Source organism: Oncorhynchus mykiss, chromosome 3 (genome assembly GCF_057628025.1).
Source record: "Oncorhynchus mykiss isolate SJ-2025 chromosome 3, ASM5762802v1, whole genome shotgun sequence".
In the NCBI taxonomy this organism is placed as follows: domain Eukaryota; kingdom Metazoa; phylum Chordata; class Actinopteri; order Salmoniformes; family Salmonidae; genus Oncorhynchus; species Oncorhynchus mykiss.
In genome coordinates, this window is record NC_143024.1 from 64,991,045 (window position 1) to 65,008,657 (window position 17,613).

Sequence of the window (17,613 nt, forward strand, 5' to 3'; positions counted from 1 at the left end):
CTACGTCTAGCTTCTTGAAACGGGTCACAAATGAACTAAATATTTCAACAAAACTAAATATAAAGACATTAGTTGCCTGAAGACTTTCTGCTAAATGTTTTCTAAGACCACCTTTTCCAGTTTGACAAGAAATCAAAGCCTTTGCTTATTCCTATTTTTTTAGGATGGGAAAATGGTAAATTTAATGAATTTGACTCCAAATTTGATGTGCTCCTATGAAATTCACATGTTAGTGCTCAGATATTTTTTGACATGCCCAGCTGCTAGCTTATTAATGTACCTGCTCATGATTTAAGTCTGCTCTGTTGCCATTTTTTTGGCCAGTTATCGTGGTCTTTGCTCCAACCTACTGTGAATGTGTCTCATTGTATAGTTGATGAATTTGTACCTTTTGTATATACAGTGTATTCGTAAAGTATTCCAACTTCTTGACTTTTTTCACATTTTGTTATTTTACAGCATTATTCTAAAAAAATTCTCATCAATCTGCACATCTCATTATGACAAATGAAAATAGTTTTTTTTAGAAAGGTTAACCCTCACCCCAGTCTGAGAACCTGCTCCAGAGCGCTCAGGACTTCATGAAGGATCTCTCTGTGCTTTGCTCTGTTCATCTTTGCCTCGACCCTGACTAGTCTCCCAGTCCCTGCCACTGACAAATATCCCCTTAGCTTGATGGTGCCACCACCATGCTTCACCATAGGGATAGTGCCAGTTTTCCTCCAGACGTGACACTTGGCATTCAGGCTAAAGAGTTCAGTCTTGGTTTCATCAGACCAGAGAATCTTGTTACTCGTGGTCTGAGAGTCTTTAGGTGCCTTTTGGCAATCTACAAGTGGGTTATCATGTGCCTTTTACTGAGGAGTGGCTTCCGGCCACTCTAGCGTAAAAGCCTGATTGGTGGAGTGCTGCATAGATGGTTGTCCTTCTGGAAGGTTCTCCCATCTCCACAGAGGAACTCTGGAGCTCTATCAGAGTGACTATCGGGTTCTTGGTCACCTGCCTGACCAAGGCCCTTATCAAACGATTGCTCAGTTTGGCCAAGCGGCCAGCTCTAGGAAAGTCTCTGTGGTTCCAAACTTCTTCCATTTAAGAATGATGGATGCCACTGTGTTCTTGGGGACCTTCAATGCTGCAGACATTTTTTTGTTGTTGTACCCTTCCCCAGATCTGTTCCTTCAACACAATCCTGTCTTGGAGCTCTACAGACAATTCCTTCGACCTCATGGCTTGGTTTTGAATTGATTTAACCACAGATGGACTCCCAAGTTGTAGAAATATCTCAAGGTTGATCAAAGGAAACCGAATGCACCTGAGCTCAACTTTGAGTCTCAGCAAAGGGTCTGAATACTAATCTAAATAAGGTATTTCAGTTTTTATACATTTGCAAAAACAATCAAAAAATCTGTTTTTACATTGTCATTGTGGGGTATTGTCTGATGAAGAAAATGTATTCAATATATTTTAGAATAAGGCTGTAACGTAGCAAAATGTGGAAAAAGTCGAGGGGTCTGAATACCTTCCCAAATTTGGTTTGGGGTGGTATTGTGTGTTGTCCTGTTCACTGTTGCAATGTTATGCCATTTGGCCTGCTCATTATTCCAAATGAGAATTGGTTATCAATTTACTTATCTGGTTAAATAAAGGTGAAATAAATAAAAAATGTATGAAATAACATAAGGCTAATAGTTAGAGCGTTAGGCCAGTAACTGAAAAGTTGCTGGATCGAATCCCCGAGCTGACAAGGTAAAAATCTGTCTTTCTGCCCCTGGGCAAGTCAGTTAGCCCACTGTTCCCCTGGTGCTGAAGACGTGGATGTCGATTATGGCAGCCCCCTGCATGCACCTCTCTGATTCAGAGGGGTTGGGTTAAATGCGGAAGACACATTTCAGTTGAATGCGTTCAGTTGTACAAGGTATCCCCCTTTCCATAATGCTAGAGTTTTATGTAGCCTACATTAGGCCTTTGCTAAACCTTGGGAAATGTTTTAATGAATTCTACTGGTTCCCTTGAGGTAAAGAGTGTGTACTAGACTAACTTCTTTCCACTGACTGTGGCCTTGAAATCCTTCCAACCTCATACTTAGCACAGACAGACTACTAATGTCCAGTAACGCGTCAGGCTGTCAGGTAAATGTAGCTGGCATGAGCCAGCAATGGAATTCCACCTTCTGTTTTTATAATCATGTGTCATTTGAGTCTGTCATTAAACATTGAAGCAGATTTCTGATTTCTGCTTTCCATTATTTTTGGCTAAGCTCTCAATGGTTATTAAGGCTTCATTACATTTTGTTCTACTATACTTGGTCAACCCGTTTTCTCATCTGGCATGGAATTGGATTGTTTGTTCACAATATCACAGGTAGAGATACTGTGTCCATGTACTGTGTCTCTGAAACTATACACTGCCAAAATATTTGGAGCTGTTGAATCTACCACTGAGCCCTCCCACACCCCCCTTTGGGACTGCTACCTTGCATCCAAGACAGGCTGGCCTATTTTTCAACTCGCTCTGTTTCCCTCCAAGCTATGGAGCAGTGGTGGAACACTAGAGAGCTATGCACTCTTTTGTGGGTGATTTATCATGTGTGGAGGGAGTAGTAGGCCCATCGGGCTCCACAAATGTGCCTTTTTGTTTTCAGACCCACATACTATGTAGGGTAAAACATGGTACAGCCTCAAATTACACAAACATTCAATGTTTGTTGTACAATATTACTTCCATACTTGTGATTATGTTGACATTGTGCAGGTTTCAGTCAACTGTGAAAATAAAGGATGGCACAGTGTATCTAGGCTAGCAATCAGATCTGAATATTAGCCTTTGCTTTTCTTGGTTTGTCCTCTTTCAGACATCCCAAGGGTGACTGACTGTGCCACAGTTCTGACTAACACTGCTCTCATACATGGAACAATTCTATATAGATGTGTTATGTGAGTGCTGTACTCTGATTTAATACCAAGGCATTTGGTATTGGTATCTAGGCAAAGGAAGGAGCCCTAGCCTTAATTCCAAGCGTTTTCTGTGCACGCTTGGCTGTGTGGATGAGTCATCCGTCACAGGAAGTGCACAGCGAGTGTGATTCACACTCTCTGTAATGCAATACCAGAGTGCTGATGTTTATTTTGCCCCAGAGTTACAGATAAGTTGTCGGTATGACAGGCCAGGCGGCGAAAACCGAGCACTCCACAGTCCAGCAGACACAAAGGGCTATCGAGTGTTTCAGCCCCTGGGCAGCCCATTGTAACCCTTACTCTTTCAGCAAGGGAATTCACAATGTCTTTTTGGCCCAAGGTTTCTGATGGTTATGAGAGATATGAGACCGATTTGACCATTCATATGACAGTATCGCAAGTATCCTGTTGAAATTAAAAAATATAAAAAATCAAATACTATGCCCTCCAAATCCACCCACCTACAAATGGCTGTGGTAGACAGAAAACTAATAAAGACTGCACAGTCCCCCTGTATATTACCATCTTGTTGCCACTGGTGATCTCATCATAAGGTATTGGCCCGTGGAGGGCTTGATTAAAAAGGGGGATGGGAGGAGGTAGATAGACAGGCACTTCGCCGTGGTGACTAAGTATGAGTAAGCCCTATAGCGGTATTCAGAGTGACATCAGTGCCTGAAACGATGGCATCCATTATGATTTTCTAACCATTCACTCAGCATATACCCTAATACAGGTACCACTACAGTATTACTAAAACACTACAGTACTTCAAATTGCGTGTACATTTGCATACAGATCCTCGTGTACACCGCCCCATCCCACCTAGCTCAGGGCCCTGGGTCTGAACTCCCTGTGCAATTGGGTCCTGGACTTCCTGAGGGGGTGAGGGTAGGCAGCAACCCTTCCTCCATGCTTATCCCCAACAAGGGGGCCCCACAGGGGTGTGTGCTCAGGTCCTCCTGCACTCCCTGTTCACCTATGACTGCGTGGCTACGCACAACTCTAACTCAATCGTCATGTTTGGTGACGACCCGACAGTGGTAGGCCTAATTAACAACAACGATGAGACAGCCTACAGGGAGGAGGTTTAGAGCCCTGGCGGAGACCGAAGAGGGAGCACGCCCTTATGCACATCAACGGGCCAAAAGCTTCAAGTTCCTTGGCGTACACATCACTGAGGACCTGAAATGGTCCCACCACACCGACACCATGGTAAAGATGAAGCAACAGCGGTCTGTTCACTCTGTTACCATCTAGCAGACAGAAATGGTACAGGTGCATCAGAGCCAGAACTGAGAAACTGCTTCTATTGCATTTTTGCATTTACATTTTGATCATATAGCAGACACTTTTGTCCAGAGTGACTTACAGGAGCAATTAGGGTTAAGTGCCTTGCTCAAGGGCACATAGACATATTTTTCTCCTAGTCGGCTCGGGGATTCGAACCAGCGACCCATTTTGTTACTGGCTCAACGCTCTTAAAGAGCAGGAAGCATGAGTTTTTCTCACCCGTGTAACAAAAGTGTGGTCAAAGACTTGAGTTGTAGTACCATCTGATTACCTAGAAGTACAAACATAGCTATGTTTTTGGGTTATTACATATTTATTGACTTCCGGATAACGTCTAAACTACTCACAATGCACTATTTCTTGACGTCATATGGAGGATCTACTCTGCTACCGAGTTCATATTATGTGCTACCGAGCTCACTCAAGCTGACTTACATTAGCTACATCCCATGCTAAACACTTACTTTATGGCTGTGCTTTCTAGGGGGAACCCATTCGCATGGCATGCTCTGGTGCTTTCTTACCATTGGGCTCAAAACGTAAGAGAAAATCATACCTGCTTGCTCTCTATCTAGTACCTCATCTATTCTCCTTTTGATTTGTCCACTTTTCTGCATGTTCTCTGAGAAGTAGGCTATGGGAGATTTCTAACTTTTCCCAACTTTCCTTCGTGCTAGCGCACTAGCTGACTGAAATCTGGAATCTATCCATTTTGTATTTTGGCCCGGTGAAGCGCCCGCCTCCCCTTAGCTTTGGTAGCTAACTCAGCCTGCACTCTTATTTATTTTTATTTTTTTCAGTTTTAAAAGCACCAACCATCAATATGCACGTTTCTGATCGGTTTTCTTTTAATCTGCAGTTATGTTTTAGTTGTGTTCTATCTGGTCTCTAGTAGTTGGGCTCTAGCTTGCCGACCATAACTGAGGTGGTTGGCTAGGCTAATAACTAACATTAGCTGGCTGGCTAGCTTGCTGGCTAAGATGGGGACGGCAGGGTAGCCTAGTGGTTAGAGCGTTGGGCTAGTAACCGAAAGGTTGCAAGTTTGAATCCCCAAGCTGACAAGGTACAAATCTGTCGTTCTGCCCCTGAAAATAAGAATTTGTTCTTAACTGACTTGCCTAGTTAAATAAAGTTTTAAAAAAATAAGTAAATAAAAATAACTGTGTGTACAAAACATTCATGACAGACTGACCAGGTGAAAGCTATTGATCCCATATTGATGTTGCTTGTTAAATCCACTTCAATCAGTGTAGATGAAGGGGAGGAGACAGGTTAAACAAGGATTTTTAAGCTTTGAGACAATTGAGACCTGGATTCTGTATGTGTGCCATTCAGCGGTTTCCCATGTGTATCAAGAATGGTCCACCACCAAAGCCAACTGTCGAAATCATTGGATCTGGGCCATTCTCCGAAAAATTGAGGCTGTTCTGAGGGCAAAATGGGGGAGTGAAAAATCAATGTTATGAAGGTGTCCTTAATGTTTTGTACACTCAGTGTAACTCAGCTAACATTCTTTGATAACTGGTTAGATGGCGTTATGTATTTCCGAAACTTTGGTTTACTTTAATGTAGCTGTAAACTAGGTGTTGATAGCAACTGGCTGACTCATTCCATGCTAACGTAACGTTAGAAGGCTGGCAGGGCTAGCGTTAGCAGCTTAGTTGGCTAGCTGGTTTGTAACAATACATTTATAAAGTATTGGCTTGTAAGTTGGCTGAAAATAAATTGAAACCAGTACTCATGAGTGCAAAAGATTTGGTTTAATTTGAAGTTATAGATTTGAAGTTATTTCTGTTGGAGTTTACATTATAGGGAATAGGCTGGCTTGCCGGGTCCTCCATATTACATCACACCCCGGGAAAAACATTTTTTGACATGACCTTCACTAGCCTGGCTACCTATCTGGTACTCAGCCCTGCACCTCGAAACTAATGCCTCATGTATATAGACTCATTGAATGCTGGTTACCTCCTATTCTGTTTATATAATATATTCTCGACATGGCACATCCTAATATCCCTACTTCTGTACATAGCATTTTCTTTTCCAAATTATATACTGTCTATACACACCCCATATTGTGGATTTTCATACATGCTCACTCTTATATATCTACTAAGAATTGTTGTTTCTTATTTTCGGTTGATATATTTTTTTTTATTAAATTTGAGAGACATTCTATTTCACTGTTGGAGATAGTAACATAAGCATTTCCCTGCACCTGCTATAACGCCTGCAAGTCTGTGTACACCGACCAGTGAACTTTGATTTGACATTATTGGGTACTATGCAAATGTTGTGGAACACCTGTGAGTCCTCACGAAATCCAGACAAAAACTCACCATATTTTGGGGAATTTTCACAATGTATTGAATAGAATAGTCCTTTGGAAGAAGGATATATATATTTTAAATGTTTATGTTAAAGCATCATTGAGAAATAATTACTCAGAGATTGGATATTTTGGACATCTGGATGTGTTTCTCCATTAAGACTCCATGTTTCATCTGTAAATGCTACAAAGTAAAAATTGGTGTCATTTGAAGCTTTACAGCTTGCTCTGTAATATTAGTAGTATTTTGATATTTTTTTAAATAATATTAATTTATGAATATTAAAAAATATAAACATCTATATAAAAAATAATACAAATGTTTTAAATATATTGTTGAACATAATATACTCTATGGACATATCAAGGTTTGAGTGGGATCTCTGATAGTTTAAAAGTTATGGCCCATTTTAAACAGATAAATTGTCATAGTAGGCAATGTAACCAACCACAGCCCTCCTTTGCACATCCTGCAAATCACTAGCAGAGGGCAACTATTTTGAATCCATTTTCACATTCACTCTGTTGACAATGCTTACAAATTGGATCATAACTCTAAAAGTAGCAGAGATCCCACTCTGGAACTTTGATTTGCCTATAGAATATATTATGTTTAACAATATATATTTTTTAAATCTACATCTAAAATGTTTTATTTTATTATATTCATAAATGAGTTATTATGAAAGTTATTGAAGTTTAACATATTACTGTTTAATCTGTAGGTGCTACAAAGTAAACATCAAGCTGTAAAGCTTCATATGATACCAAACCAATTTACTTTGTAGCACCTAGAGATGAAAACACCATGGAGTTTTAAAGGAGGTCCGGGTAATGCCAAAATGCAATAAATATCACAACTTTTAGTAATTATTTCCCAATTATGCTATTAGATAGAACTGCCAAAAATATGTGAACAATCCTTCCAAAGGACTATTCATTCTATGGATTACATTTTTTGAAAATCCCCAAAATCATTATTATTTTTTCTGGGTGTCATGATGGATCATTCCTGTCTTGTGTGGGATATATTTAGGAATATTCTTCTCAATAAGATCAATACTCCTTTTGTTATGTAGGATAGAAATATATTCCCAAAAGTTTTTGTAGTCAATTTGATCGTGTTACTTTTGACTTGTTTTACAGGTTGGAATATATGGGACAGTGTCTGCTCTTATCCGTTATCAACTCTGGGATGATGTCATGCTGACGGATCCTGCAACTATGAGTTCTAAGGTCGCAGCAGCTGCAGTTAGTGTCAGCCAGAACTCACGTCATCATATCATGACCAGATCCATCCAGATTTGTCCAATAGCAGATTCTGTGAACTGAAAGTGAAACGTCTCCATTGGTCTGTGAGAGAGGTAGCTTGGGCAACTCTACTTCAAGTTCCCTCAGACCACTCATCCCAATGTCCCCAGGACCCCCCACGACTACCATGGCCTCCTCACAAAGACTGATGAAAATGGGGTTTTAAACATGTCGGCAATAAACAGGATGGGGACGAAGGGCCTCAAAAGTCTGGTTCCACAGTGAACCTGTCCACGGAAGAGGCAGGCGACGGTGGGATTGGCAGTTAGCAGTTCCGGCAGCGAAGCTGTTGTAGCTCATCCTCTCTTGGTTGGTCAGTTTACTCCTGAGAGACCCCAGGATGACGCACACTAGTCTGAGCGCTCTGACAGACTTGTGATATCTCACATCGCAAGGGTGTAGTTGTGAGGACCTAAGGAGTGGACAATGAACAGAACCAAGAAGGAGGGGCTGTGTGCTGAGGGGAAGCAGCCCCCGGCTGAAGTCCCTATAGGTTGGCAGCGCAGAATCACCCACAGCGGGGTTGTCTACATAAGGTAAGACCTGCTCTACCTCTATTTAAACTAGCCTGTGGTCTCTAGTCTCCCCAATCTGAACTTAGGGTAATGAACTCTTTCCTTCTACAGTACCAATTTCTAATATACACTCAATTTTCTACTGCTCAATCTTTTCATGTAACTTACCATTTGATATGGTGTGTTTATTGATTAATATTGATATATATATAGAGGTGTGGCAATAGCAGGAACAGTGGCATCTAGAGGGCAAAACCTGGTACTTTCACACAAATTTATGGGGGGGGGAGGGCAAGTGACTTCTATGGCAAATTTCTCTGAACAGTGGGGGGGGGGGGGAAACATCACCAAGCTCACTATGAATACATTACATAGAATGAATAACCAGTACTCCAAGCCGCAGCTTTATACTACTTGTCAAACATAGAGAACTGATACTGTACACTGGCCTTTGGGGTGGACTTGGTGTGGGGTTTGGGGGGTCCATGGGTAGCTTTTGTCCATTAATTTGGAATCCCCTCGTCTTAATCTTTGTTAAGAAGAGGTTCGGTCCAAATCGGATGACTGGTACTATGTTTATTGAGTAGTTTACGAATCCAACAAATTGAAATGGGCAATTTGTCTGCAATCAATTAACTTAATTTTTCAGGGATGGAATTATCTTTCAACAAAATAATGTTGCAGGAATGCTTATCTGTTTCTAACTACAGAAACAATTTCAGATGAATCTTGGATAGTGGGTGACAATCCTCTTTCTTGTGCTTTTTGAGGTGGAACGACTTGTCATATCTGTCTTTTACCCTAATAGGGCTGACCACAATAACGCCGTAGTCCATTGCCTTTATTGAAAGGCAGAAAAAGTCACTTCCATCCATTTTCTGTCCATGGGGTTGAAGGGAAATGTTTCAACACCAGAGCTAGTCAAGCATAACACCTTCCAGAGAGTCTAATATTACCTCCCTCCCTCTTCATATGAAGTATATTCCCTCTCTGGTGGGCAGATCTGGGCTACATGGCCTTGAGGAGAAGAATGTTTGAGATCAGTGACTGTCTCATACAGAGAAAATTGTCCTCTGACAAACTATGAAATGCTGTCGGGAGCCATGTTTTATGGCACCATAATTCCACCCACCAGCTGCTTTTCTCTCCCTTACTTTCATTGAGTTTGAAATGAATGTGTTTTTTTCCTTTCGAACCAAGCCTTTTAAGCTGATGGCACTTGTCATTATAAAGGTGAGCTGTTTTCATGGTATTGTGTTCCTCCTATGTTTTGGGAGATTTCCTTTTTTGCTGTGACTGACTACTTTATCCAGGTCATTTGATATAATTGAATGTGTATGGTTTAGTCCGAAATGGTACCTTATTCCCTGTATAGCGCACTACTTTTGACCAGAACCACTATAGGCCTACTGTGGGAATAGGGGGTCATTTCAGATGCAAACTCTCTTTTATTTGGCTGTGGTTGTGCTATGCTGTTCCATTAGTCACTCACAATCTCTCCGATTTCCACATTCCAGTCCCAGTGGCTTAGTCCTAGCCTGTCTGGAGCAGGTGAAGAGCTACCTGCTGACTGATGGCACCTGTAAGTGTGGCCTGGAGTGTCCTCTCATCATTCATAAGGTGAGCAGGCCTGAATGTGGGGCCACTCCTGGTAGATGGGTCATTTAAGTTCAAAGGAAAATGCACTACACACACTACTGAACACTAACACACTTCTTACTGTAGCCAGGACTGGAGGAGAGAGGAAGTAACGCATGCATAGTGTATTGATAAGAGTAGGCACACCCAGACGCTAACATCTTTCACTCCCCTCAGATATTCAACTTTGACACCGGGGCGGCTGTCAAGCAGAGGACTGTTGAGGATGCCAGAGCCGATGCTAATGTCACCAAGCTGTGTATCCACAAGAGGAAGGTCATCACCGTGGCAACCCTGCGCAGGAGCATGGAGTCACCACACCCTGCTCTGGCCAGTGTTGGCACTGGTATGTGAAAGAAATATTGTCAATTTGAGATGCAACTAGCTCCCTAGGACAGATCCATCCATTTGTGTGACTTATTGATTATTAATTTCAATGTCTCATATCTGATCAAATGCTGAAATAGGCCTAAACACCAGTTATTTATGATATTTTGCATAAGGGTGTCATTTGATGATGAAAGCCAGTGTCACTTAATGGCTTTTACTCTCCAATCGGTGTAACTTGATATAATGACATGACAATCTGTGCATTCTCAGCTAGTTTTGTTCTGTTTTAACATATTGCCATATAGAAATTTTAAATTAAAGAGAATAACCTTATGACCTATTGAGACCAGCTCAGACAGAAATCATCTGTCTGTGCAGTATTTTCACAGCAAAGGACTGCAGTGAATTGCTGCTCTGTCAGCATGTTATAAAAAATAAGCGAAAATGTGATGCTGTCTGAAGAACATGCATACACATTTCATTTAGATTCAACTGTCTGCTTAGCTGCTGTTTTATGTTTTCTCTAAAGATCGGGTTTCTGTTGTCAATTCAGAACTGTTAATTGTTGATTTGTTTTGGGATTTTCTGTAAGGTCTGAATTGACGATGCTGAATTAATTACATATAATTATCTCATCTGAGATGATAAAAGTAATTTCAAAGATTGATACAAGTTTACTTTGCTTTGCAGGCGCTGCAGCTATGGGTCCCTTGAGTCATCAAGCAATAAGGAACAATATGCACAATGGTCCACCCAACTCTGTGGCTCTTGATGGCAGGAATCCCAACAAGACAGGAATGTCAGTTTCTGGTCAACAGTACTATAACCATGAACTGGATTCTCCCCCTCAGAGGGATCTGTACTTGGGGTACAGCAGGACAAGGCTGGGGGGCAGCGAACACAGTAGCCAACAACGGTCACCCTATCACAGCCGCCACAGTGTCCTGCTCAGCCCCTCCTCCTCCAATTCATGTTGCTCACAGCATTATGGTGATAGGGCTCCCTCCCCAAGGACTGAACCTCTGGGGAGTCCTGACCCCAATATGCTTGGTTTTCATGGAGCTTGCAGCCCAGGCTCTGTCCATATGAACGGTGATCGTTTTACCCATCTCTCACCACCCAGTATCCTGCACCACGGCTCGCCTTCGGCCTCCCAGCCCTCGTGTGCCATGTCAGGAAGGACTAATGTACCAAATTCCCCTGCCGTCAATGCCAAAAGCCTCAATTTGCAGCCCTCCTGCAGCTTCCCCCACGACTTTCAACACAAGCCCCAGCCTGCATGCCACCCACAGTCGCACTTTTCCCTGTCTCAGCTCCCTCCCTGCATCCTGCAGAAAAAGCAGGTGACCTCTGAGAAGGACCCTCTTGGTATCCTGGACCCAATTCCAAGCAAGGCTCCTAGCCAGGGTCCCTTAGTGCCAAACATATCTGGCCTCCAACACAATGCCCAATCTCAGGTACCACCAATGAATGTAAACATCCCCCCTGCCAGTGTCCCTTTGCCCAGCAACCTGCCCTTGCCAACTGGGAAGTCTGGACCTGTTGGGCATGGCCATAGGGTCCAGCACCACCCTACCCTGTCATCCGCCTCATCCTCACCTATCATGTCCCCAGCACATATGGCTGGGCCTGTCCTCGCCAAGGTGGAGTCACCCCACCGCTCACGTTGCTTATCCAGTTCTTCTGAACATGGTAGCTTCGCTCACCCCACAAAGGGGCTCCAGGTTCCTTGTGGGGGTTCAAAGCCACTTCCCCGGTCCTCTCAGGCCTCCTCGGGGTCCCCTCGACCTGCAATGCCACAAGGTTCTGCATATAAGATGGACAAACTCCATCACTTGAACGATACCCCCAACCAACTGCCAGGGGGGATGAACATTGGTCTAAGCAGGCATCCCAACTCCATGTACCGTCCAGCTCCCGGATCTGATAGTATCATTCAAAAGAATCACTCGGTAGGAATGCCCCTTAACCAGATGTTAGATCAGCAGAATCCTGCTTCCTTCCCAGCAAGTAGTCTACTTTCAGCAGCAGCGAAAGCACAGCTAGTTAATCAAAACAAACATACCGACAGCACATTGGGTGCAGGCGCAGAGGCTCGCAGTGGCAGCAGTTTGGGACACCCAGGGCTAGTTGGTGGAGGAAGAGGTGGGAACCTAGATGGACACAGCACTTTAAACCAGAGATATCTACCTAATCCTGGGCCGTTGGCGAGCGAATTTCAAAGCGGAAGAGCAGCACTAAGAGACAAACTCATGGGTATGGTTCAGCAAAGAGAGGCAAATCGCAAGCGCAAACTGTCCAGTGATGGCAGCAGTGGTGGCATCAACAATGACAGGGCTTTCGACGTGCTCAAGCATCCGATGGGTGGCTCTGGATCTAGTTCATCTAGCTTTCCAGAGACTTTGAGGAGAATGTTGCAGCAGGGTTGTTTGCCCCCAAACACCTCCATGGCCCAGCTACTCCAGTCCATGAGCCACCAAAGTGCCCACAATGAGCCAAGCCACGTGGGCCAAAGCCCGGCCAAATCTGGCAAATCTCCCTTCTTGGAGGAAGCTTTGCCTCAGATGTCGACTTTGCAGCAGAGCTTGCAGGGGCATCAAATCCAGGGCAGAGCGAAGATCCGTGGCTTCCAGAACATGAACAGTGATGGTCAGATTTCAGGCCAGGATCTAAACATGGAGCAGTTCAACAGGCCAATAAATCAAATGCAGGACCCCACCTTAACTGGAAACTTTGGGGTGTTGGGTTACAATGGTGGACAACATGCAGCCATGGTGTCGATGCAGGGAAACCCAAACCCTCACCAGCAGCAGCAGTTTGGACTTTATCAGAAACCATCCCAGGCGCAAGGCAACCCCCACTTCAGAGGCAGGGCAGGATTGCCTCCCATGATGTCCAATGGCGGGGTCCAAGCCCTCTCTGAGTCAGGTAAGCAGCTGTTTCTCCTTGATTTAGTTGACTATTGTCTTCTTATCCTAGGTGTAGCAAAATCATAGATTTATATTATGTTTTAAGTCAATAGTCTCTATTTATATACATTATATACATGTGATAAAGCAAGGGCTGCAATGTGTGTTGTGCCCCCTTGTGGCGAACATTGGTAGTTTCTGTCTATTGAAAATAATTGGATATAGCCTACTTTATTACAATGATCCATCTAGATGTTTGGGGCCAAAAAAAACATTGTGAATTGAGCTACTACCTTACAAATATGAATATGACCATCTTTTTGCATGTAACTATTTGTCATTAAATTCAGTCTCATGTTGTTGCCGTCTTTGTCACTTGCGCTCTTTAAGCATCTTTCATCAAAGTGCTGACTGCAAAACATTTTCTGCTGCACAGCCAAATGAAAGTGAGCTATTTAAAGCCAGCGTGCAAGACCTCTTTAAAGGCAAAAATGTTTTACGGGCAGGTAGACAAAAATGTTCAGATATGTTTTTCTACTTGTTTCTCACATCATACCTTATTTTTCCTGCTTTTTTGTTCTTGTTCTTATTTATTTAACCCATTTTCAGCTAAACTAAGTCATATTCTCAAACAATGATTTAACTTAAAGGATACTGGTGTGTTGTCACAGCACAGATCAACCCCCTGGATAAGCCTCGTTAAAAATAGTCCAGACCACAATGTGGCAGTAACTTTCTTAACATAAAACATCAATAAGCTTCCAACCGGAGAATTCCTATGTCTGAAGAAAAGCACTGGAACAAGAGCTAGCACTGGAACAAGAGCTAACTCTGTCGGGAGCACCCGCCATGAGCCTGAGACACTCTGCCAGACCACTGACTCAAACAGGTCTCATGAGCCCCTCCTTTATAGTAGAATCCTCAAACCAGTTTCTAAAGATGGTTGACATCTAGTGGAAGCCGTAGGAAGTGCAACTTGACTCCATAGACACTGTGTATTCGGTAGGCCAAGCTTTGAAAAACTACAAATGTCAGATATCCCACTTCCTGGTTGGATTTTTCTCAGGTTTTCACCTGCCATATGAGTCCTGTTATACTCACAGACATCATTCAAACAGTTTTAGAAACTTCATAGTGTTTTCTAACCAATAATAATAATAATAATATGCATACATTTGCATCTGGGACAGAGTAGGAGGCAATTCACTCTGGGCACACTATTCATCCAAAAGTGAAAATGCTGCCCCCTATCCCAAAAAGGTTAATAAGCGATGTTTGGCTTGTGTGCTGTAGATAGCGAATGTTAGCTAATAAGCAAGTTGTGCTAATGTTGCTACCTAGAATTTGTATTAAACCCTTTTTGATTCTAGCCAGATGGGCACAACTAGATAACCAGTGTAGTTAGCAACATTATTAAATAGCAAGGGATTCATTTCTGAATTTAGCTAACTTTAGTTTAGCTAGCAAGCGAACTGACATTGGTAGTATGGGGTAATGGTGAGTGAGTTAAAGTATTTATTCATCTTGCTAGATAGCTAGCTTGGTAAAGCATTTAGTGTTGTGTGCAATGTGCTGCACTTACCACCCGTGTGACTGCCTGGCTTATTTAGCAAGCTAACGTTTGCTAGCTAGCTAACTAATGAGCAAGTTCACATTTATCAAACCTAACAACAACAAAAAAAAGTTCAAGCACAACACTTATTAGCTAGATGTAAAAGATGTAGACTTGCTCTAGAAAAAAAGGTGTATTATGCAGCTTTAATGTTTTAGTAAAAACAGTATTGTTGAAAACGGGGTGGATTACACTGGGAAAAGTGCCCTCTTGTGTAATATTGATCTAATTGCTGAGATGGTTTGCTCTTAATGGTTTTAGGTGGTTGGGAGGATGAGTGGGATATAAACTCTGCCTCCAGATTAAAATACACTGAACAAACAAAAATATAAACGCAACATATAAAGTTTTATCCCATGTTTCAGGAGCTGAAATAAAAGATCCCAGAAAATGTCCATATGAACAAAAAGCTTATTTCTCTCAAATGTTGTGCACAAATGTGTTTGCATCCCAGTTAGTGAGCATTTCTCCTTTGCCAAGATAATCCATCCTTCTGACAGATGTGGCATATCAACAAGCTGATTAAACAGCATGATCATTACACAGATGTGGCAAGTTTTGAGGGAGTGTGTAATTGGCATGCTGACTGCAGGAATGTCCACCAGAGCTGTTGCCAGATAATTTAATGTTAATTTATCTACCATAAGGTGACTCCAGCGTCATTTTAGGGAATTTGGCAGTACATTCAACCAGCCTCACAACCGCAGACCACGTGTATGGCGTTGTGTGGGTGAGCGGTTTGCTGATGTTCACAACGCTGACAGAGTGCCCCATGGTGGCGGTGGGGTTATGGTATGGACAGGAATAAGCTACGGACAACGAACACAATTTGGATTTTATCGATGGCAATTTGAATGCACAGAAATACTGTGACGAGATCCTGAGGCCCATTTTATTTTTTAAGTTGTCTGTGACCAACAGATTGTATTCCCAGCTGTGAAATTCATAGATTAGGGCCTAGTGAATTTATTTCAATTGACAGATTTCCTCATATGAACTGTATACTTATTGTTTCTGTCATTTACTTTTTGGGTGATAAGTAATATGCAACGACTAGTCAGTATTTGCCCTAGGATTTCTTTCAGCATCGGTGGCAAGGGTAGCTAAATTAATATAGGGGAATCACTGCAGGTAGTGGCATTTAGTCTAGATACATTCTCTTAGCTCTAGTTTGATGTACGCAATGGCTTGGGATTGTTGTGATTGCAGATAGCCGGCAGTAGCACAAGAAAAGGGAAATCATATATTTGAATTGGGACTCCACTTGAATGGAGCATTAATTTCCTTTTGATATGTGCACTTATCAGGAGTCAAATGTATCTAGACAGCTGAGCCTTTAGTGTAGGCTAATTACATTAGGGGGATCTTGTATTTTATGCACTTTCACAGTAATGTCAAAAAAGTCACTAGCGATCTACCAGAAAGTAGGGAGCGTTTACCCTTACAGTGAGAGCCACTCATCCATAAACATGGGATGCATTTCTGTTTCGATACAGGAGCTCCACACAAATGATCACATTCACTTCGTGTCCAAGCTCTGTGGATTCAGGAAATGTCCTCCGAAACCGTCAGTTAGCGGATCATGGTGGCTACTGGCTACTTTGTTGAGGTTTGTCAACCGTTTTTGTGAAATGAACCTTTTATTTCAAAAGCATTAGAATCCTAATTTTGTCACTCACTGCTACTATTGGCTACTTCTCCTGTTCTACACCATATCCCTTGCTGACGATGTTGAGGTAATGTATGGATATCCATCTATGGCTGGGCTTCCAAAAGTGTACATCCAAGATTTATATACTCATAGATTTTTCTTGATTTAAGAGTCAGGAGCAATATTTTGTCTGAAATACCTATAATTGGCCTGAAGTTTCAGTCTGTAGTCAGGGAAGCCAACTGAACCACAGTTGACCACTTTGGTTTACATTTCAACAACATAGTCTTCTTTATTTTCTCACTTATCCTGTCTGTTTCATTTTACTGTCTTATTTGTTCAATCAAGTCCTCACAAACCAAGGGAAGTAAATAGGAGTAAACTTTGGGCAAAACTACTTTTTTTGTTACTTCCACACTATTCTCTCTCACTGTCCCTTTGGTTTGCTTATCTTTGAAAAAACTCAATTAGCTTGGAGTGGTGTTGTCCTCATGATCAGATCTTCCTCTACTCCTGCTCCCTCACTTCACTTTTCATTCTCGCACCTTTCTCACGCCTCTCCTTTCTCTCTCTCTCTCCTTTCTCTCTCTCCCTTTGTGCAGGTGAGGTCAGTAGTTCTCTGAGCTGTGAGCTGAGGCAGGCCCGAGAGGAGAGTCTTCAATCTCTCATCAGGAACAGCCAGGCCCATACACTGCAACAACAGAGACTGCAACCACTTGTTCAGGGCCAACATCAGGGTCTGACCCAGGGTCCTGGTCAGCACTACATGCAGGGCCAGCAGCAGCATAGATTCCAGTGCCAAGGCTCCCACCCTGATGCCCCTCTCCCTGATGATGCCTCCTCCAACCCCATGAACAGCCTCCTTCAGAGCTTCCAGGTCAGACATTCTGTTTTTTTCCAGTTCAAGCCCCAAAATAATTGTGGTGACTTTCTGTGTATTTGGATGTTTATTTGGCAGTTTAGGGATGTTTATTGTTTATTTCCATTCAACATTTCTTGAATGACATATGAAAAAAGTTTGCTGATGGGCTGACGGAAACACTGGGCTGACGGAAACATGAAATGCCG

The 17,613-nt window shown here is 42.5% G+C and overlaps 1 protein-coding gene across 9 annotated transcripts in view; it reads left to right on the forward strand.

Annotated features, from left to right (window-relative positions):
• Positions 1-17,613, forward strand: part of LOC110520187 (methyl-CpG-binding domain protein 5) — a 60,455-nt gene that overhangs the window by 36,529 nt on the left and 6,313 nt on the right. For 6 of the 9 annotated variants that reach the window (XR_016494763.1, XM_021597331.3, XM_021597330.3 and 3 more), the window contains exons 2-6: positions 7,726-8,426; positions 9,923-10,025; positions 10,221-10,389; positions 11,064-13,301; positions 17,148-17,422. Coding sequence is in view for 5 of the 9 variants with exons in the window: in XM_021597331.3 (XP_021453006.3) it covers positions 8,317-8,426; positions 9,923-10,025; positions 10,221-10,389; positions 11,064-13,301; positions 17,148-17,422 (2,895 nt within the window). In the remaining 4 variants the exon portion in view is untranslated. Of the gene's footprint in view, positions 1-7,725; positions 8,427-9,922; positions 10,026-10,220; positions 10,390-11,063; positions 13,302-16,390; positions 16,504-17,147; positions 17,423-17,613 lie in introns of all 9 variants that reach the window. The other 3 variants (XR_016494765.1, XR_016494764.1, XR_016494766.1) reach the window with 1 other exon arrangement.